At 34.5% G+C, this 24,218-nt stretch overlaps 1 protein-coding gene across 3 annotated transcripts in view; it reads left to right on the top strand.

Annotated features, from left to right (window-relative positions):
* The window catches only part of MDGA2 (MAM domain containing glycosylphosphatidylinositol anchor 2), a 791,718-nt gene that overhangs the window by 583,235 nt on the left and 184,265 nt on the right, over positions 1-24,218 (top strand). For all 3 annotated transcript variants that reach the window (XR_004817749.2, XR_003134750.3, XM_025442520.3), the window contains exon 8: positions 23,704-23,997. Coding sequence is in view for 1 of the 3 variants with exons in the window: in XM_025442520.3 (XP_025298305.1) it covers positions 23,704-23,997 (294 nt within the window). In the remaining 2 variants the exon portion in view is untranslated. The remainder of the gene's footprint in view (positions 1-23,703; positions 23,998-24,218) is intronic.

The raw sequence follows: 24,218 nt of genomic DNA, 5'->3' as shown, positions 1-24,218 counted from the left end.
ATCTAAAGAATTATTTTTATCCTCACATAGTAAAAGACTACACTAAAGCAGTGATTTAACATGAAATATATAGATATTCCTGGGGGTAGAGTTTGAGCAGTGAGAATGAACAAGCTATAGCATGTTTAAAATCTTAGACTGTATTAATTCTATGAACCACACAGGATTCAGAGGAAATTCCCTTAGATTGGGTGAGTAACGTCAAAGAGAAGGAGACTACTGTTAAGATATAAGTCAATATGTGGGGACCTCTTAGATTCTGGATTTTGCTAGTAATATTAGTAGTAGTTTGGGGAATTTAGGATTGTTCAAGTAGTCAGTGATTTTCTTGTGTGTTAGACATTTTCTATTATATTAAATGTAAGCTATTCAGTGTGACAATTTAAACTTAAATCACACCCTGAGCCAAAGACAGACGCTCAACCACTGAGTCACCCAGGCATCCCAGGAAACCATTTTTTTTAAATGATATTTTTTTTAGACCATTTTTTTTTTAAACCACATCTCTAAATATGCTTTTGAGGACGTTTAAAATAGAACTATAAAATATCGGGCAGCCTGGGTGGCTCAGCAGTTTAGTGCTGCCTTCGGCCCAGGGCGTGATCCTGGAGACCCAAGATCGAGTCCCACATGTGGCTCCCTGCATGGAGCCTGCTTTTCCCTCTGCCTGTGTCTCTGCCTCTCTCTCTCTCTCTCTGTGTCTCATGAATAAATAAATAAAATCTTAAAAAAAGAGAGATAGAAAATATCTCAGGAAGGTAAGTCCTAGTTTACAGAATTATTAATATTTTTAAAAGATAATGATTTGATTTTAGAAAAAATGAAGAGAAAAGCTACATGTATTTTGGAGTTCACCTCATGCATTTAATTGAATAATAAAAGCTATGGTACATGATGATAGATTATAACTTATTGTCACAATTCAACATTAGAAGCTTTTTTCTCACTCTATAAACATTCAGATTATTATAAGCATTTGTTGTTCTGTCTATTCAAAATCCATATTTCTGGCAGATTCTTCTACGGCATCATAGCTTTGTTTCTGGCTCCATGTCATGTGGTGACGGACGAACGAGTTTGCTCTTAAGGACCTTACTAAGTTTTCAAATTACCTAATTATCAGATTATTTAGAAAGTAGGCACAATATACAGTGGGAAGGAAGCTGTATTTACATTTAATCAGATTTGTTTAGGAATTCTGAATGCTTCCTCAATATTGGCCCAGGAACATTTCAGAGGAAAATGACATTTGAGTTAAATCTTGATGAACATAGCATTGTGACAGTGGCAGTGGAGGGAGGGTACAGTTGGCAAAATACACAGGATGAAGGAAGTCCCAGGAATCTTACATGATTCTCCATGTTCTGCTTTTACTATAGGATTAGTATTGATATTAATATAAGCAAGTTATGTTGGCTTATTTCAATTTTATTAGTATCATTACTGAGAATATATTTTATCTTGCTAGCCTGCAGAACTTTAAAAACCACATTGCAGAAACTGAAGATGACTACAGTAATTTAGTTTCAGTTAATTAATTAATTAACTTACAGTAACTTATCAGTTGTAAGTAAATATACTGAAGTTTTCATTGTTACAATTCAATTTTGTAAAATGAAAATCTTCCACATACTTGCCAGAAAATGCATGCGAATTTTAGCCTAAAATTTCAGCATCAGCTAAAATCAACCCTTAAAATATTCTCACTTGATTGTTACTCATTTGAACAACTATAATTGTTATCATAGATATTTAATTTTCAGAAGGTTTGCCGAAAAATATTCCATTGCTTCCTCCAGTGTTGCTCTGTGGCAGAGTCCTTGGCTTGCACGTACTCCTCTGCATGACCTGACAAACTTGTAGGTTTATAGGAAACTCAGAAGCATCTGCATCATGGTAGAAAATATAAACAGTGAGACTGGTGCTCTGTGGAATTTCTGAAATGAGACATCTGGTGGGCAAATAGAGCAGAAGATTCAATACAGATTTGATGATTTTTTTTCCTTCCTTGTTAGAATACAGAAGTATTTTGTATAGCAGAAAATTGAACTAGATTTAGGGGATTAAACCAGAAGAGGCAGCAACATAAACATAGGTGCTGAGAGGTGACCAATTGAGAAAATCAGTTTGAAATCTTAGCTTTGCTGCTGTGTACCTGACTGGTTACTATAATTATGATGGTTAGCAAATGTCTGTACAAGTATTTACATCGGTGAAATGAAAGTTCTCGTAGGGACATGATACACAACTAGTAAGAATAGTTAATGAGCTGGAAGGCAAAAGAAAAATGATTAAGTCTGGTTCACTGATTGCTTTTTTGCCCTTTTCCAGTTAAGGAAGAATAGCAACTCATAAAAATCTGCTGATTAAAACTGAAGTTCTGTAGGATGACTATAGTGAATGATAGATCCTTTTATGTAACAGGAAGCCGTAAGAAAGGCCAGCACATGTAAGATCTGACAGTACTTTGATCAGAGGAAGCTTCCATGCATTCAAGAGTTATGTAATTGCTTCCTAAGTTACTGGACCCAGAAAAATTCATTTTCTTCCTTGACTCCAAAATTATGAAGTTTAATCCATAACTTCTAAATTAATGGTGAAGAACAGAGGCCAGAAATCTTTTTCTGTGAAGGGCCAAATAGTAAATAGTTTTAGCTTTGTGGGCTATGTGGTTTCTCTTGCTCCTATTCTACTCCACTGGTACAGTGGGAAAGCTGCCACAGACAATAAAATGAATGAGCTTGATGGTATTCCAATAAAACTTTACAAAATCCAGTGGTGGGCTGTATTTTGTCCACCAGCCATTGTGTGCTAATATCTAACCTAGATTTTAGAATTCTGTTAAGAATTAGAATAATAACAAAACTGAACTCTGTGGACTTATTAGGAAACTAAGTTAAACCCACAAATAACTAATTGAGACAGAATCTCAGTCTCAATATTCCTCATTCATCTGTATATTTTGTTGGGTTCCTTGTTAAGCTAATCATTATCTGCTAGTGTGGTCCAAGCTCTAGAATTATACCTCAGGGTCTCCTGAGATTACCTGAAATTGCTCAAATCTCATTCCTAATATATAAGATTTTTCTGCTGCCATTCTATTCTGCTCGTGACCTCTCCCACCTATCTTTTATCTGTTTCTGGATTTAAAAAATGTTCTTTGGATAACTGAGGAGACAATGAAAAAAAAACAAAACACACCTTTAAAAAAATGAGTTACACTCTGAATTTCAGAGTCTCCTGATTATGAGGTCAGTTTGTATTTTTCTGAATGGCTGATAGGCTACTTTTCACACTGGCCTCCAGCAGGACTGGTTCTCTCAGTACTGAAACTTCCTCTCGCAGTTGACTCCTGTGCCCATTGGAAGGGGTATTATATCGTCCTTGATATAGGCCAGAAAGAAGCACTACATTGTAAGCAGTGTGTCAGTAGGGGAACTGTTGCTCTAAGAAGCAGTAAATTATCTCTTCTACAGCCTTTCCCACTTTCTTCTCATAGACTTTCCTCTTCACTTGCAGTATTGGGACTGGAACTAAATTTGGCTAGCATATATCTTTACTGTGGTACTTAGATCCTTCAGTTGCTGTTGCACTTAGTGAACTTTACAGAGAGACACTGAACTGCAACATACTGTTTTTAATCACTATGTACACAGAACGTTCTTTGGGAAATATTGGGCTACATTCATCTATACTCATAGAGATATCTAATTCTATTAATTTGTGCTTTTAGTAAAGGATGGTATTAATGGTAGCTTGTCTGGTGGGCATGGCTATATAAATTCATATTTAGATACAGTAAATTTTGCCAACAAGAATATTTTATGCTTAACATTACCTACTTGAAAATAAGTTTTAGGGATCCCTGGGTGGCGCAGTGGTTTGGCGCCTGCCTTTGGCCCAGGGCGCGATCCTGGAGACCCGGGATCGAATCCCATGTCGGGCTCCCGGTGCATGGAACCTGCTTCTCCCTCTGCCTGTGGCTCTGCCTCTTTCTCTCTCACTGTGTGCCTATCATAAAAAAAATAAATAAATATAAATAAAGAAAATAAGTTTTACTCCTTAAATTAAATGTTTTATTATAAAAAATTATTTAATAGTTTGGAACTATTTCTTCTATTCATTTATGTAAATCTTATATTGTTCAGTGGCTGATGCACATGTTCTACAAAGGAAATATGTAAATACAACAACCTAGAAGTGTTGGGAGTGGCTAGGTAACTTGTCTGGAATCTATGTTTCTATTAGCTATTATGGCTTTTATTTGGATTATTTAAAATAATAAAAGAAAGATAACAGAAATAGCAACATATTATACAGATGGTTACACTTGCTCTTAAATAAGTTTGAGAAAATATCAGTTGTCTATTTGCATTCTTCTTCCTATTGTCGTTTACTTTCAAGTAGAATTAATGGATATTGTGGCTCTGGAACTTATGTCCAGTTCTGTGTTACCTTTGATAACAATCATTCAAATAGTCAAATACCCACTCTTGAATGTTTTTAAAGATACCTTCAGAATGCTTACCGAGTACCATATAAAATGTGCTGAATGACCTATGAGAGAAATTGTGAAATTATACAAAATTAAGGCAAAGGCCTTTACAAAACCTTCTGAACTTCTGAAATTTTCTTAATGGAGATAGGAAAGCCACTACAAGAAGTGTACACAGTATTTATGGCTCACTTCATCAGTATTTTTTCCTTCCCATCTGGTATATCTGACCTTTATTTCAGTTTCTCAGCCCTAAAGAAACTGCCCTAAGTGGAGGAAGATTGAGGCTTGGAAATTTAAATTTGAGAGGCAAGGTCAGCTGACAGTGCGGGCAGGAATAAAGCAAGTATTCTAATACAGCAAAAGAAATTAAGTATAGCTGTCACCTGTAATTCTAGGATTAAGTAATGAAACATAGTGCATATTCAATCCAAAAAAGTTTTATTCAACAACCAGTACAGGTAAGGAGATATAGGAAGAAATAAAAATGCACAGAATCTAATTCATAGTTGATTTGATATCCTAGTGAGAATACACTTGAAAAACATTAATAGCAAATGAAGTCTAGTATTGCTTTATGGACAATCAGACAAATATAGAAACGTGTAGGAAATTAATGAATCTGGTCAGCAAGAATTTCATAGAGCAGATGGCATCTGAGCTAGATTAAGAATAAGGATTATTTGTGGGGTGCCTGGGTGGCTCCCTTTAAGCGTCTGCCCACAGGTCAGGTCATGATCCCATCGTCCAGGGTCCTGGGATTGAGCCCTGCATTGGGAACCTGCTTATCCCTCTCCCTTCCACTCCCCCTGATTGTGCTCTCTCTCCCTGTCAAATAAATAAAATCTTAAAAAAAGAATAAGGAGGCACGCCTAGATGGCTCAGCGGTTGAGCGTCTGCCTTCGGCTCAGGGCGGATCCTGGAGACCTGGGATCGAGTCCCACATCGGGCTCCCTGCATGGAGCCTGCTTCTCCCTCTGCCTGTGTCTCTGCCTTTCTCTGTGTCTTTCATGAATAAATGAATAAAACCTTTAAAAAATAATAAGGATTATTTGTCACTAGATCTTAGAAGAAATGAATATAATTAGACCTCATACATTCAATCGAGAATGATGAAAGAGTTTTATCATGGGGGTGGTATGATCAGATTGGTGTTTAGAGGCCTACTCACTGGATTAATGTTAAGAGTTCCAAAATGATACAGAGGAAGAATGGTGGAGAAATAAAGCAGTTTCATTTAGAGATAATGTGAGAGAGAGCACAGAAAATTTTTGTGAGGAAGTGATAAGGCAGTGGGGATAGGCAATCCTTTATGTGGAGGTGTCATCAGAGAAGAAAAGATAACAGAAGGTTTAGCTAATAGAAAAAGCAGGAGCCTCACTCATGAACATCATCTGAGAAGTCAATAGACTTCTTGGCATCTTAGATTCTTTCTCTCTCCACTACAGCTTTGGAATATTTTTAAGGAAGAGTTTGAGGAAATAGAATGGAAAAGAAGGAACATTAAAAAAAAAAAAAGTAGAAATTGGAGAGGTGGCAGAAGGACTCCTATTCAGCTGAAGAGATTGATAGGAATCAGATGAAGCCCTGAGTAGCACTCATGATCTCTCCTGTCAAGAGGTGATTTAGTCAGTGGCCAGTGCTTTCAGGTGAGTTTAAGAGAGAGCCTGACTGTCATCAGGCAGTGTATGTAGTACAGAGCCACAGACTTAGGGTCAGACTTGTAATTACCACTTATTACCACTTAATAACTTTATTAACCTTGAGTCTGGACCTCATAATTTTTCATCTATAGAGTAAAGGGATCAACTGGGTAACTGATTTTTAAAGGGCATTTCGATGACAATTAAGAATTTGAGGGAAATATTTCCAAGGGCTACTGTACTGCAGAGGGATGGTAGCTAACCAGCTGAGAATTTATCCCCCTCCCCCACTTTTTTTCCCAAATTCATTCACATCTAAGCATCTCTCTCTATTAGGACTTCTATGTAAGATTATTTTTGGACAAATATTCTGACCCAGATTCATACACATATTACAAATGGTATTAAACACACATAGTTGAAAACTACTTGCTTACGTAAGTTCTTCATCCCGTCCAAAGTATACTGTGCCTCTGTGATTCCAAAATGTTATATCCCAGTTGTTTAGAATATGGTAATGCCACCTTCTGAGTGAGAGATTTTAGGTTGTAGGAGAGGTTTGAAAGGACAAATCGATCTGGGACTATTTATAGCCAAGGGGTTGGTAAGACATCCTTGTATTTCTGGTGACCAATTTAAAAATCAAGTCTGATGACCAGGAGAAAGGTCATGAGTAAAACATGGATTTCGCAAGCAGTTGTATTAATTAGAACTGGATGAGCTAACCCAAGAAGAGAATATGAAGCAAAGATAAAATGGTGGGAAAAAGCAAAAACCATGAAGTAAATGAAAAAAAAAAAAAGTAATCAGTGGAAATCGGGGGAAAAGAGTGCCTAGTTTGTGTGGAACTGGGGAATATCCAGGGGAAACCTTACATATTTACAGCATCTTTAGGACCTTTAATAACTCTTCATCAGTATGAAGAGGCATGTAAAAGAATATATTTGTCCCAGATGCTTTAATAATGATACATGGATTTTGATAATGGAGGCAGCTCTTATTTTCCTTCAAGTGAATTGTGAATTGAGAGAGGGAGAAAAGGAGAGTACAATGGAGGCGGGGGTGGGAGATAGAGATTTACAGAAAGTAACATTTACACTAATTCTCTTTGCAATGAGATCATTTAAAGGAGTTATGGGGAACATTTGAAATGATTTTAGTTGGCCTTATCAGTAAGTTAGAAGTTGCTTTCAGAAGCAAGAATTGTATCAATGTTTCTGCTACTTATCTTTTTGGGAGGGCATAAATGCAAAGATTTGCTGCATTGAATTAATTCTTTATTTTTATAATAGTCCAATAAACATTAATCATGTTTGTAATTAGAATTTTCTCACATAGAATTGAATGTCAGTAATTATGGAAATAAGATTGGATTCATAGTTTTCCTCCAATTATTCATCTTAAAAATGACTTTCTTTCCCCTAAATACCAAAACAAAATGTCTACCTTACAGGTTATAGTTTAACAGTAATTAATTAGCTATTGTATAATTACTATTCCTTGTGTTGAAGATTTTTTTTTATTTGGTAGAGCTAAACACTTTTTGAAATTCCTGGATTACATTATAATAAGAATGGGTCAATGAGAAATACAAAAGAATACCCAATTTATACTTCCTATACTCTTCATCATCCTTTTAAAATGCAAGCAATGAGGACATAGGAACTTTCTGAATTTTAAATAACTAAATATTTCTCTAATCTAATGAGGACTGAACACCGTTAGTTTCACAATTTTCATTTAAAACTGTAATACTTACCAATAATCTACTAGAGTTAAGACTTATGACAATATATTCATTAACTGATGGACAATAAATGTCTCCATCAAATTTTTACTTAAGAATGGAATATAAATTAGGTTATATTATTGAAAGCTATAACACCAAAACTCACTCTTGATCTTTTGCCTATAGGAGAAGAAAGTTGTGGGAAGTAACACTATAATGTACTATTTATGTAATTATGATTACACTTCAGAATTCTATGCTTGTAGATGACATTACCAATTTGCCATTATCAATGTAGGAACAGAGAAATGAATAGAAGTAGCCACAGAGACTAGGTCCATAGACTAAATAGTTTGGTCACCATTTTGCTCTTGTGGTAATAGAAACTTTCGAATCCTAGATCTTCTAGCATCAGAACAATCACTTTAGTGATTTAATTTATTTGCAGTATATGGGTTTCATTTTACAGTTTAGAATGTCTTAAATCAAAGCTATTTTTTTCAAGAGCTCCAAAATAGAGATTATAATTCCCATTAGTGCAAAGAACTTTCCCCAAAGAATATGCTTACGAATGAATACATTTTATTAGTAAAAGACTTCATTAATTTTCATAGTCTTAATTTTTCATCCTTCATTGTGGCATATCAGTGAGGTTAGGAAAGAGATTATAAATTTAGAAAATCATCACAACTGGAATTTTGGTGATGTAAATTTTGGGATGTTTATAAATTATGAACACCTATTTTTTAAATAAAAGATTATTGGGGCAGGTCCCCAAATACCTATGTTATAAAACATTTCAAAAAGATTTCTAAATGTCTCATTTATTGGCATAATTTTTAAATACTGAGGACACTTCTCAATAGGCCCCAAAGCTTAGCTACTTACTTACTTCCTCAAGCCGTATTCTGATTTAAGCTTAAAATCTCAGATTCAAAATCCACGATAGGAGCTTGCAGCATGCTGTAAAATGTTATATATCATAAGTGAATATTTCCTGCTACTATATCAGTGATTCTGAATTCAGTCACACTCTGTGACAAGGGATTTGCATGAAAGATCACTAAAGGCAGATCTTAAAATATTCCGGAAGGGATTCAGGTAACACTCTACTTGGATCATGTGGCCATGCCCTCTGTTGATGATGAAACATGACATCCTCCCCTACTCTGATAACACCACTCCAAAGAGTATTAGGATGTTACATTCCATTTACCAGTCTTATATTCCAGTCACAAAAGCAGAGCCGGCCCTACCCTATTCTAACTGAGGCACATAGCTTGAACAGTATTCATTTCACCAAAGAAGACCACTTTCAATGTTATGCTAGGTTAAAAATCCTCTTGTGCAGCTCAACATAGTTACACTTATCCTATCTGCCTGAGAAGAGTGGACCCACCCAGGGTTTGGGTTTTTCTTTATTTTTGTTTATTTATTTATTTTAAGATTTTATTTATTTGAGAGAGAGAGAGAGCATGAGATGGGGGAGGAACAGGGAGAGAGAGAGAAGCAGGGTGCCTGACAGGGGATCAGTCCCAGGATCCTGGGATAAAGACCTGAGCCAAAGGCAGACGCTTAACTGAATGAGCCACCCAGGAGCCCTGGGTTTGGGTCTTTAAAATACTACTTAACCGCATCTGGTATCAAAGTGGCATACTTTAAATATTAACAGTAACCCCTGAATATACATTAAAGCTTAAAGCACACAAACATAGATCACATTGTCTATAGTAAAGCACTTAAAAAAATTGCAGCATAACAAAAGCACAGACAAATGCATGAAATATAAGCATGTAGCCTAGAAAGTGAACACATGTTATATAACTACACAAAATTTAAGAAACAAAGCATTACCATATGCTGAAGATTCAAAGTAAATTATAGACTGCATAACATAACAATAATCTAAGATGTTTGGAATGTTTATTATATTCCAGTTGCTAGGCTAAGCATTTATTTTTTTAAGATTTTTATTTATTTATTTGAGAGAGAGAGAAAAAGAGGGAGAGATAGCATGAACAGGGGCAAAGGGTGAGAGACAAGCAGAGTTCCCACTGAGTTGAGCAGGGGAGCTCCCTCCCAGGCTTGACGTGGGGCTCAACACCAGGACCCTGAGTTCATGACCTAAGATGAAGTCAGACACTTAACCAACTGAGCCACCCAGGCACCCCTCAGCTAAACACTTTAAAATTAATACTTCACTGAATCTTCAAAACACTATTTGAAGTAGATACTACTGTGATTATACCCATTTTACAGATTAGAAATTTGAGCTTTAGAAAGCAAAAGTAACTATAGTAGGCCTCAGAGTTTCTGAGTAGAACAGTAACTTCTTGAACATAGGTCATTTCTGGCTGCAGAACTCTGGTCCTTTATAGAAAACACACAACCTCTCAGTGGAATGTACACTTGTAATGAGATTTCAGGCTCCCAAGGTAAACTGTGAGAAATGTATTTTTGATAAGTGAACTCATCTCAGAATTCTCAAATCATATCATGTCTGCTTTCATTTGAGGCCCAAGAAAACCTTTTGGGTGAAAGTCAGCCTATGAAGCAGCTTAGGACCAGGACTGAAATCTTTAGAAATGGAGGCGTGACAGTTGTTTGCAGGAACATTGTAGAACACTTCTGGACTGCCCTCACGTATGCAACAGGCAAATAAATCAGAATTTCCCAGATTCTAGAGATGTTCGATCAGTGGCAACTAGATTGAAAAGATGTGAAATGTGAAGCACATATCATTGCACTTTAAAGAAAGTTTCTATGCACAGTATGAAATGTACTGGTAATTTAAATATATGAAGTAGAAATAATAAAATGACAGGTAGCTCAAATGTCTGCATCTAAAAGGCACATAGTATGAATTACAGTCCACTATACATGAAATATAAGTAGTCCACTTTCACCAAGTCTGTCTAAATAATATTTGTAAACAAAAAAATACTTAGTTGACATTTAAGCAGAAATACCCTTGCTTAGGAATAAAATGCAACATAAAACCATATTAATAAAATTCCAATAAACTCTTCACACTCATGTATTAGCCCAGAATGAGTTATGTATCATTCCAATCAATGGCATTATATGAGTTTTTATGTGGTTTTAAAATTAGGCTCATGTTTTTATTGTATCCTTCTATACTTCTACAGACTGACAGAAGGGATAATAAAATGCAATCATGCATTGGTAGAGTATTTGTTAATAAAGTGTTCATGTGTTATAAAAGAAAACCCTCCTCCTATTTTTTAATTGACCAGTTCATTTCCTACTAACAGATCTGTTAATTAAACCTCATTTGCCCTAAAGAACATGTGGCCTTGATCTGTTGATGGAACATTGTGTTCACTGGTTGTTTCATTTTGCTCTTGACAAAGCGTGAAACAGCCAGCCTCATTTTATGTCAAAATGTTTATTAAAATGGCAGTAGTGTCTATTTCCACAGGATAAGGCATATTCAGTGATACACAATCAGTGGCATAATTAGGGAATTCGTAAACCACAGGCATTGTCCAGAGTGATCATTTATAAAGGGCCTAACAATGTCACGTGGATTCTACAAGTAGACAAATGGCCTTTTTATTATAGAAGCAAATTGATTTTTCCAGCCATTCTGCATTGAAGAGTTTACCACTGTGAGCAACAGTTGCTCTAGAAAGTAAAATAAATTGTGGATTGCTTGAAAGCATCTCTCTTTTGCTATGCTTTCATAAAATGCATTTGATATATAATTTATAGCTTATCATATTCTTTCATCCACAGGAAAGCAATCACATAATTAACATGATGAGACAGCTCCTTTTTACTTACCGTTCCCTGGTTTTCACGGCAACACCCTGACCTTTGTGATAATGGATAGCACTGACATTTTGTCATCCTCAAAATGGAGGAATAGATGTATTTAGGAATGTCTAAACCTCTTTACTTGATAGAAGCAGAACGAGAGCTGGGATATCTGTATTATGTGCCATTTTAGGATAATATCCAAACACACATATCAAATTATTATGTCTAATGATAGAAATTGGCGACCTTCTTTCCTTAGATGGCAGTGGGGGATACTTGTATTCAAATTTTTAGAAGTTCATTCTTGTCCTTTCCAACATGTTATCATCTTCAAAAATGTTTTTGTCTGAAATGAATATATATCTGATGGTCTTGATCTTTTCCAGAAAAAAAATGCATGTATGTCTACAAAACAACTGACAATGGCAATGTGATTTATTTATACATTTGTAATTTATATATATATATATATAAATACATGTATATTATGTATATATACATATATAGTTTTATAATATTTCTTTAACCCTGGGTATACCCACTTTCAATACTTGAGACATCATGGGTATGGATAAAGCAAGACCTTTGCCTTCAGTAGAAATATATGTATAACAATAAAATACATTGATATTACACCAATGAAAGGCAATTATAAGAAATGTATTGTTTACTCAGTGCTAGACCTTGTGCTTAATACTTTATGTATGCTTTATTGTTTAGTCCTATGAAATGTGAAGCTACTACTATTATGCTCACTTTATATAGAGTAAACTGAGAAACCTAGGTTACAGAACTTTCCCAAGGTTATGCACCTACTAGATGGTAGAGCTGGGATCTAAATTTAGGCTGCTAGACATGAACTTTGCTCTCTATAAGTATATTACACAGTTCCAAGTGCAGAGGATATTCTAATGTGCATTATACTGTTGTATCTTTAAATTATCATTAAATTCTCCTTTTCATCAGCCTTGTATGCAGATTAAGGAAGCAGATTAAGGTGACATAAAATTGCACAGCTGGGAGATGGGCTCGGTTGAGCCCAAGTAAAATTTCTAATCTCTTACACTTACAACTCTTCTAGATTCTCTACGTCTATTAAAAAGGGCCTTCTGAATTAAAAATAATTATGTGCAATTACTGCTACAAATAATCCTCCCTATTTATCCATTTCCATAATCCATAGTGAATTTTTTGAAAGTAGTGAATGGCCTAATTTATCTCTTCTGCCCTTAGTCTTAAGGATATTTATCTATTGAAATGGCTCTAAAAGATGTGTTAAAATGAATCGGTGTTAGCTCTAAAACAACATGTAAGTTTTCATATATGCAGTCCTCCTTTTGTTATTCCCAGGATGTTTGCTACTGATTTAAGGGATAGTGCATTTACACACACATAGAAATGTATTTGGATAAATGATTTTAAGAGCAAGGAAGCAAGGACACAAATACGTTATTGAATATAAGTATTGCAGGAAATTGGTGATCTTTCTCTTCTGCTTATTATTTTTAGTTTCTATAATAGATGTTTAGAATGTAGTATTCAACTTTTAAAGTTATAATTCTTAATTGATTGCTTATACCCAAATAACTGTCATTTTCTAGCTTTACTCTGCATTATTTAAAAAAATACCTACGAAAAAATGAAATGGAATTTGAATAATAGAAAGTTAAATTAAAGAAGTAATTCCCTATTTCCCGGAAATGGTTATAGATTATCTCTTTATCAAATAACTTAGTCATATTTTAGCACTTTATTTGATATTTTAAATCTTATAGAATACCTCCCTTTGGGGATCCCTGGATGGCTCAGCGGTTTAGCGCCTGCCTTCAGCCCAGGGCGTGATCCTGCAGTCCATGGATCGAGTTCTGCGTCGGGCTCCCTGCGTGGAGCCTGCTTCTCCCTTTGCCTATGTCTCTGCCTCTCTCTCTCTCTCTGTGTCTCTCATGAATACATAAATAAAATCTTTAAAAAAAAAAGGGAATACCTCCCTTCTTATTACATTAAAAATAAGTGCTTCTTTTGCAGTCCATATCTCTTCCAACATTCTCAGTCTGGTCCAGATTCCTAACTTGCTAAAATTTTAGCATTATTTGAATGACTAGCAAGCAGAACTATCTTACTTCTGTTTTTTTTTTTTTTAATTATTTTTTTAAAGTTTTCTATGTAAGAGACTTTTACGTACTTAATCAGTGACCAGTCATTTCTATATTTCAGTGCTTGAGAAACACATACTGTAAATCAGGGAAGGGAAGTTAAAAAAAAAAAAAAGAGATATGCTTTCATATCTTCTTCCAAAGAGGGGAGTAGAAAATTCTCTTTCTCTCTCCCTCTCTCTCTATCAGATTTTATTTATTTATTTGAAAGAGAATAAGCAGGAGGAGTGGTTGAGGGAAGTGGGAGAAACAGGCTCCTCATGTCTGAGAAGGGAGCCCAACTTGGGGCTTTTTTCCCAGGATCCTGGGATTCTGACCTGAGCCTGAGGTAGACACTTAACTGACTGAGCCACCCAGGAGCCCCCAAAATTCTCTTGATACAGACTTACCTTAATGATTCTAGAAGATATTTTATTATAAGCTCATGTTAGAAAAGCATATTACATGAAGATCCTAACAATGCAAGATACTTGAAAAAGTACATTTAACCAAATGCTACATAAGCAATCTTAACTTAAGTCCCCATTCACTTATGTATTTATGAGGCTGCAAGAATGGAACCTGTGTTTCTTTGCAACTGGCCTTGTAGCTTGTGTAGCAGGGAAAATATGAATGCCACTTAGAGAATGATTTTCTATTTTGTTCTTTCATCTTACACTTCGTGTTCTATTGAATCCCTCAGAGACTATTCTTGTGCCATAGCAACACCTGCTGGGAGAGGGAAGTTGGAACAGCCACACTGTTGCCTGCCAAAGTTGTTTTCCTGATTGAATGGCACTGCATGTCCTCCATCTTCCAATATTAAACCCTCCAGAGTTGCTACCCTCCAAGATCCTGCCTCTCCCCATATGTTTCAAATAACTAACATTGCCATTGTAACAAGATTTTCTACAAGTCTTTCAAAAATAAGTAATGTATATGTGTGACTGTATGCATGTACATTTCCCCTTAGAATTTCTAAATGCAAATGCCCTGGCATTTCAATCTCATGTCTGTTTTTAATATGTGTTTTTATTTCCTGTTCTATCGCTAGATTTGCAATATATTGTCAATTCTGTTTTATTTGCATCTCCTAACTTATAGGTGAGTCAGTAAAAAAAAAATTTGCATGTCAGTGCCCCCCCAAAAAAAGGAGTTTTATTTTATTTACAGTGTGTGATAGGGTAAGTATTTATACGTATTCATATCATGGACAAAAACAGTAGGCTTACCATCTGGTGTAAGGGAATGTTTAAAAATAAGTGTCTGTTTCATATATGATTTACCCACAAGACTATAAGTAATACAAGTCTCAGAATATGGGTCCCCATGGACATTCTGTTGTAGAGCCAAATAGCCTCTTCTTTACTGCTAATAAAGGAAAGCCATAGCATGGACAAATTACTCAGTACTACCAAATGCTTCTGATATTTTACTCCTTGTATCATTACTGTGACCAAATTAAAATCTAGTAGAATTTCTAACTTTATAGAAACCAATTGTTTTTTTTTGTGTGTGTGTGTGGTTTTTTAAATTAAAAATAGAAAGAGTTCACGTGTGAATAATGAGATTCATATACTTTATAATTAAGTCTTGGATAATCAAGAGGTGATTATTCATCAATAGTTTCCTTACTTTGTCTTCTTAATAAGTTCTTCCCATTTCTGAATTGGTGCTCCATTCATCAGTCAAGAATTTATCAAGCACTTTAAAACATCACATGATGTGTCAGCTACCAAAAAAGTAGATAAAACCTGGTGCTGGGCAGCCCAGGTGGCCCAGCGGTTTAGCGCCACCTTTGGACCAGGGTGTGACCCTGGAGACCTGGAATCAAGTCCCACGTCAGGCTCCTTGTGTGGAGCCTGCTTCTCGCTCTGCCTGTGTCTCTTCTGCCTCTCTCTCTCTCTCTCCTTCTCCCTCTCCCCCGCCCCTTGTCTGTCATAAATAAATAACATCTTTAAACTGTTGCTGACCTCAGGACACTTGAGCTATATTTGTAAAGGAGAGAGCATTTTATCTTGGTATCTGTAGAATAAATTAGATAATGCTGTGATCAGAGACATGGGGTATAAATAAAAGATACAGAATATGGGACACCTGAGTGACTCAGTGGTTGAGCGTCTGCCTGCCTTTGGTTTAGGGCATGATCCTGGTTAGGGGATCAAGTCCCACATCAGGCAACCTGTGAGGAGCCTGCTTCTCCCTCTGCCTATGTCTCTGCCTCTCTCTATGTCTCTCATGAATAAATAAATAAAATCTTTAAAAAAACAAGATGCAGAATTCAAAAAGACTTAAGGGAACTGGATAAATTAAATTGGGCCTTAAAACAATGGGTAATGATTGGATGGGTATTATGAAAGTAAAGTAATTTCTGGAGAGAAGGAAGGAAGGGAATGAGCCAAACATGTTAAGAGAACCCAAAGACCTGCCTCAATTGAGTAGAGAATTTTCACAGAAGCATTGTAGCCTAATAAAGTTTGGCAGATAAGGGGAAAACAAGCAATGGGATTTAGACCTCTAGCCTAGAACACAAAAACTATTTAAGATATTTGAATGGTGGAATGACAAGATTTTTACTAAAGATTAATGCAGAAATGGGAAGAACTTTTTAGGAGGAGAGACATTAATTAAATTTTAATAATTAATTTATAAGAGGGAATATAATCCAGAAAGAAGCACAACATTCAATATGTTTATATTGCATTACACATTATATTGACCTATGGTTCAGAGAAGTTCTGCATATTTTAAAACTACTATAAAAACATTGTATGTGCTTCCTATCACATAATTCACCCTATTATCTATCTCTATGATTTTACAAAATAGGAACTAAGAAGTATCTGTGGAGGATTTTTATTCCTTTCATGAGAAATGTGCTATAAAGTGTTGCTGTCTTTCATCAAACATTTTGTGTTAGCAGTCTTGGTCGCTCAAAGGAAGCAAATATCGGCAAGTCCATTCATAAGGGAGAAGTCTTTAGCATGCTGGATTTCCTTTGTCACCTTGGAAATCTTTTAAACACACCTTACTAAATATTTTAATTGACACCTATTAATTAAGAAAATGGGTCAAGCGTATTAGTTTAAAAAGTACTTTGGTGGCTTGGATTGAAATTATTTTTAAGTTGAAGGAAATTCTCAAATTTCCCTTATATAGTCATGTGAATATTCTAGTGGCCACAGAACATCGCGTTCTTATGTATTTCCTGTCTTAAGACAGTTATTCCCACTCCTTAGTTGTGTGTTATTATCAGATGTGAGGTTTAGATTAGATTAGAATTTTCAAATATTAATGCCTGGAATTCTTAAAATATGAGTAATGATATTATTCTCATTTATATTAAATATACTTTTTTGAGTGGAGAGAAATGAGTAGTTACAATAAGCATGCTGACAAATTCACTAACCTAATGGTTCATCTTGCTTATCCATAAATCCATTATGAGAAATCATCACTGATATACAATCAATAATTATTGCAATCACCAACTATTTCATTCTTTACATCCATGTAAAGTTATTTTTTGTTTTTTTTTCAAAACTTCAAAATTTGGATATATCCTTGTGCCTGTCTCATGGTTACAAGAAGATAATCTGTGATGAGTCAGCAAAAAAGAGATTGCACTCAGGACCAGTCTATAGTAAATTTTTAATGTTCACATGTTATTTTTGAAGATTTGATTCATTTGAAGTAGCCATATCTACAAATTCAGTATTTACTCAAGTCTTACTCTTTTACATTTCTTTATATACATTTGGTCAGTTTGAGAATTACTGAATTCTGACCTCTAGGGGTCACTTTTATAAACACATTTTTTAAAGTCTATTATGTTTTAAATATAGTTTAAACAAATATAGATTAAACATCTTAATTTAAAACATACATTAGGAATAAAAAAAAAAAAAAAAAAAAACATACATTAGGGTTATAAACTGTTTCTCCCTAACATTCAAGTATAGGGCAGCCTGGGTGGCTCAGCAGTTTAGTGCCTGCCTTCAGCCCAGGGCGTGATCCTGGAGTCCCGGAATCGAGTCCCATGTCAGGCTCCCTGCATGGAACCTGCTTCTCTCTCTGCCTGTCTCTGCCTCTCTCTCTTTGTGTCTCTCATGAATAAACAAATAAAATCTTAAAAAAAATAAAAATAAAAAAATAAAATAAAATTCAAGTATAATTAAATTAATGCCATGCTTATTTTAGGATTCTTAAAAAATGGGAGTCTGGTTGTCCTTCTGGAGAAAACTCTACTTATTACTTAATTGTATTTTTTATGTTAAAAGAAATATATCTTTTATTTCAATATCTACGATTAAAGTACACTATAAATAGTCATGTGTCTTAAACCAATAAATCCATAATAAGCAGATTCTGATGCCTTTGTTCTAGACAGCATATTTTCTCATACAGTTCAGATGAGCTAACTTTCCCCTGAATTCTTTTGAGAAAAATAGGCCAGTAATTTTCTGAGTAATGACTAAAGATTAAATTTACTCAGCTTCCTTCTCAATGAAGAAATGAAAACATTTGAATTTTCTATATTTGTTTTATATCAGTCTGTGATACAATGGAAATGTTGACAGAAATCCAGTTTAAATTACTTGTCTATTTATGTTTGGAATGAGAAACTTTGGTGTCATATGGTTTTCAGGTTTCTCTGATTATAGCATCTTCTACAGTAGCATTTCAGATAAGAGAAATCAAAATAAAGGCATGTATAATCTATGTCATAAAATGTACCTTTGTGTTTTTACCAGGAGGAAATGTTTTCTACTGAGTACACTGTGGATAAATGTGGATCTCACAAGGTGCAGACATTTCAAATTTTTCTACTTAGTTTGATGCTTTCCCTGGAGACAATATTTCAAGAAAAAATAATTTATTTGATTAGAGAAAGGATTAAAAACATTATGACAAATGATAAATGGCATGTCCTCAAGCTGGCTCTTTCCTTTTTCTCTTTCCTTTTTTTTTTCTTTTTTACAACTTATCTATTCCGATTTTTAAATGAAAGGCAAAAGAAAAGCTAGAAGACTCCGTGTTTGACTCTCAACTTTCTCACACACCCACATGCATTTCAAGATATACCGCATCTAAAATCTATACTAACAACCTATTTTGCAGAAGATTCTGCTACTTATATGGGCTACTAATTACAGAAGTACTATATCTCATTATTTATTGCTTTTGTTTTAAAATATTTATGATTTATGTCTATTATATTTATTTCTATTAATATTCACAGATTTTTATCTCACCTTCTTACTCTTTTCACCCTCTCTCCCTCCCTTCCTTCTTCAGTTATTTCATGACTTCCTGATTTGTGCTAAGCAGGGAAGCAGGGCACTGTGGACACAGAATGCTTCCATACAGTCTGAGGGACTGCTTTCAAGGAGATGTCCGGTTAGGGAAAAAGATGTGGGAGAAAATAGAGAGTAAACCAAAAGTACATGTCAAAAGAGTACACAGTGTAATATGTGGCCTGGACAAGTGAGCAACCAACCCAGCGTAGGTGTAGGCAGTTATGACAAAAGTGGTAGTATCTGAACTGAATCTCAACACATGAGGTAGGCAGGGGCTCCTAGAAGTCAGCAAGGGCCAAATCCGCTGAACATAGGACAGAAATGCGTATTCAAGAGCACTGAGGTTCACCAGTCAGTGAAACTGCAAGAATTAATGTTTTAAGAGTGAGCGTTTTTCAGACTATGTTGCCCAGATTACCATACCCAGGTGATACATTTGTGTTATTTGTGTTAAAAAATGGAGTTTTTATCAGAAGAGCTTTGGAAAATAGGTTGCATTAATATTTTAGGTTTCCCCAAGCTTCTGGGAGTCTGTAAGATGCTAATATACTTTGCATATATTGTAGAAGAGTGAAAGAGGAAGGGAAATGTACAAGGAGTAAAATTCATCAATAATCCCACACTCTGAGAGAACCACTGTTAGTGTTTTGGTATAGTTCCTTCTGGATTTTCTTTTCCTCTAGATTTACCATATATGTATCTTGCTCTTCCCTTAATCAGTGCACAATTACCTTCTTGTCTTAATTTGTACATTCAGCATAACATGTTTTTCTACATTCCTATCACATGCAAAATAAAGTGCTGGATACTAACAATATAAAGTCTATGTTTTCTTCCCTTTAATAAATTCCTTTGTAACATTCATCGGCATGCCTTTTTTTTTTAATATAAAAATTTGACACTATTGTTTAGAGTGCTTAGTAATATCTTTTACTCACTAAACCATGGTGGTTATAACTCTTCATACTATGCAGGAGGATGCTTTTCTAACAATATGAGCATCTTTATCAATAAATATAAAGTCTATTATATCATCATTCAAAAGGCTGCATCATATTTTATTGTGTAACTACACCAGGATTTATTTAATGAATCTGTCAGGCTGTTTTAAGTTCTTTCAAGTTAAAACAGTATTGTGATGAACACTCTCAATGAGTATTGTAATTTTCATAGTGGCATGGAGAAAAATTGTATTTAAGATGATGAATCTAATGACAGGGTAACAGGAAGGCTGGAACAATTAGACTGGTGACAGGGACCACTTATTGTGGTGTCACAAGAAGAGAAAATGATTGATTTTACTGAGAACTCTACCTATAGCCATGAAAAGAAATAAGCAGATATGGGAGACATTTTTGATGGAGGAACCAATGCAGCTGATTGGAAGTGGTGAGCAAGAGGAAATGATAAAACAAAGAAAACAGTGGCTTTCAGTTAGCAGATGAAGTATGTTGAAAATTAACTACCAAACTAAGTCAAGAAATAAATAGCACTTAGGTTTGGGGATTTGAAAGACTTTTGGGATATAGAATTAAGCTGCAATCATAGACTGAAAGCCTTGGGATAAAGTTAGAATTTGTATTTTCAACATATAAAAGAGAGAAATCTATGAGAAAAAAATGAGATTTCTTAACAGGGAAATTTATAGTAATAATTAAGAGAGGTGACTGCAGAATTCTGGAGAATGAAAAATGTAATGAGGAGAGGGAGGGAGGAGCCTATCAAAACTTTGAGAAGTGATAAGGTCTTCTTCACCAAGAACATTGCAAAGAAAGATTAACTCTGATTCCAAGATTTTAAACGCCTCATAAAAGAGTTGGAAAATAAACTGTTTTTCAGTTGGACTTTGCTATTTAGCAAAAATTGGGCTAATTTATTTTAAAAATCTATTTTTATTTTAATCCAGATTAAAACTGAGGCTTACATTTCTGTAATTTTGATTATGTAGGAAAGAATGTTTCCTAGTAAATAACATAACATAAATTTATAAAGGGAGTTTTTGAACTTTGTAGCATGTAAAAGTCAAAAAGTTTATATAGCTGGTCCACTATCTTTTTTTTTTTTTTTTTTTAGAATGGTCTAATGTATTTAGGTGAATATTCATCCTGTTTCCCTATTCAGAAAATAAACACTTTAATTTAGCACCATTCTGTCCTTCATGTTCTATTATTTGTTTTTACAGTCAGGACATTAATAGCCTTGGAGCTTATAAAGTACAAATTCTTAGTTTCAAAAATGAAGAAATTAATAGAGTAATTAAGCTTGGTCAAGGTCATATGGCTTGTTTTTGGAAAACATGAGGAAAAAAGATCTCAAACAAGAGCACTCCATTAAATAGTCTTTTATCATTTATTTTAATTTATTTCACAAAGATTCATCAGAATTTGGACATATATTTGGCTTGGGTATTTTATAAGCAATTTTGACATACATATGAAATATTCTAATATATATAGAAAAATATATTTAAGGTAAATTTTTTTTATATTTAAGGTAAATATAGATATATAAGATATAAGATAGATATGGTCATTTGCAAAATATGTGTAATTTATCCCTTCACATTTCTACCTGAGAATAAAAATCGGTCCAATTTATCCCTGGGAGCACAGCAGTCCTGAGCAGGAGGAGGGCGGTGTCCAGTGCTAACTCAAGCTATTCATTCCAGACACCATAGTTTACTGGAGACTGCTACAGAGGTCACGTTTCAACGTTGGCCACCTGGTATAAATTAGCTTCAATTTGACTTTTGTTTGAATCAAAGTATTTATCCTGTCTTATTCTCAATGTTCTCACTTGCTAAATTTTAATATTAAATATTCGATCCTTAGGATTCAAGGGAATGAAAATGTAAAACTTCTAATTATGCCTGGCACACAGTAGGGGCATAATTAATATTAAATGCAGAGGTTATTGCTGTCATTCTGTGTGCTTTCTAATAGAGGGTGAGTAAATATTACAGCTTCTTCTACATGGTACTGCTTAGAATTGCATCATTCCCTCGTGGTTCATTTCAAAAAGAACAAATTACTTAACTAGATCATTTATTTTTTATATTTACAGAAGTTAGCTATTTAATCAAAATAGTTACCATGTAGGTTTTCTAAATGTTAGCATTTTAAAAAATATATTAATGCCAAATTCTGGAATGTATGTATCTACTTCAAGAAGGTGGTGGTTAATGTTTCATATTTTCTAATTTCTAAGATGTATGCATTACTTAACTAGTTTTAAAAAAATAAGAAGTAAGGAATTAAATGAAAAAATAGACATGAAGATACTTAAAGAGCCAGATAATTAACTCTCCTATCATTTTGGACTTGAATTTATTTTTTCCATGTGTAATAAGAGCAATAGCATTTCAATTACGTTGAAAAATAATTTAAAAATTAATTATGTTTGGTTTTGTTCCTGGGCACTGGAACATAGTAATGCTAATAAGGAGAATAAAACAGTACTTTTTATCCATATACACAGTATTACCTCCAAAAGGAGCATATGGCATTTCTCAGAAGGATAGAATTATTCATATATTTCTTGTTATTCTGGCATTCAAAGTTAGCCATACTTTTTTGATAGATATTTTATTGCACAAATACAATGGATTTCATATATATTTGTATAACAAATAAAAGTCTTCAATGGGACAAGTGATATGGTTTGTAACAAAACACTTTGGATAGTAGTTGCCTTTTATTGGCTCATGCTTTTCACTAAACCCTAACATAAATGCATTCCAGCACAGTAAAGTAATTTCCAGTAAGATGACCCTCTCATAAACATGTTCAGTAAAATCAGAAATTAGCTTTACTTGAAAAAATTACAATATTTATATTGTTGAATATCTTTTGGAGTATTTACTTAAAATTAATTCTACAGAAATAGAGGCAAATTATGACAAACTATTTGCAATTATGTCAAAATGTCTTAAAAGGAAATTATATGAAATTCAAATGTTAAAAAAATATTAAAAGTCCAAGAAGAAGAATATCGTGAGTGGATTCTCAGAGTGTGGCCTTGTAAGTCATTTGTTCCATTCCATTTCCGTTAGGGAGAAAACAAACCGTAAACTTTAGCAATTCGGCAACAGTTTCTGTACCAGAGTCAAAACTTCTGGTTTTATGTCAGAGTTTCTTCTTTTTCCTTTTCCTATTATTTGGTATTTACTGTGCCAGCTAAGTTGATAATGTCTCTTATCCCTTTCCTATAGCATCCGTGGGAAAGAGATAACAGCATAGGAAACAAGACTGAAAAGCTGAATCCTACCTTCAGCAAGCAGGATCACTCTTCTGTGAAATGCAGATATTAAAAACCCAGTTAATGGCTGATAATGACAAGTCATTGAGTAGATTGTTCTATGTTGACCATTTATGTTCCAATTTAATGCTTTATCTATTTTGCTAATGTTTGAAGACCTCATTTGTGAGAGTTATAGGAAAACAATTCAGAATTCTTTTAAGTGAGAGTATGTGCCACTTACTCCCAGGTCTCTATTGTTTTTGTCATCTGAATTGTCACACTTCTTCAACCAGCAGAAATTGTTTCCTTATGATTTTCTGTGTTTGAATATGCTTTACCAGTTTATACTAACCTTGAAAAATTTTCTTTTTCCCATTTCAAGTTCCACCCAATCTGACTGTTCCACAGGAAAAATCACCTCTGGTCACCAGAGAAGGGGACACAATAGAACTGCAGTGTCAAGTAACTGGAAAACCTAAGCCCATCATCCTCTGGTCTAGAGCGGATAAAGAAGTGGCAATGCCTGATGGGTCAATGCAAATGGAGAGTTATGACGGAACACTGAGGATTGTGAATGTATCTAGAGAAATGTCAGGAATGTACAGATGTCAAACCAGCCAATACAATGGATTTAATGTGAAACCAAGAGAAGCCTTGGTGCAGCTCATTGTGCAGTGTAAGTATATTTTTTTTCTTTGTGTCCCATTAGGGGAAGGGAAGAAAAGATACAGTTATTCTGCTAGTGAAATGAAGTAGATTTTGTGATTGGGTTAGGGTAAAATGTTTCTATATTATCACTAGACAATTTAAGCTATAGTTTTTCCTAAATCTGCCTATTGCTTGAGCTGGTACTAATAGAAAAGAATAGTGTCGGTGTGTGTGTATGATGATTATGAT

Source organism: Canis lupus, chromosome 8 (assembly GCF_003254725.2).
Source record: "Canis lupus dingo isolate Sandy chromosome 8, ASM325472v2, whole genome shotgun sequence".
In the NCBI taxonomy this organism is placed as follows: domain Eukaryota; kingdom Metazoa; phylum Chordata; class Mammalia; order Carnivora; family Canidae; genus Canis; species Canis lupus.
This window is presented reverse-complemented; position numbering and strand designations above follow the sequence as displayed.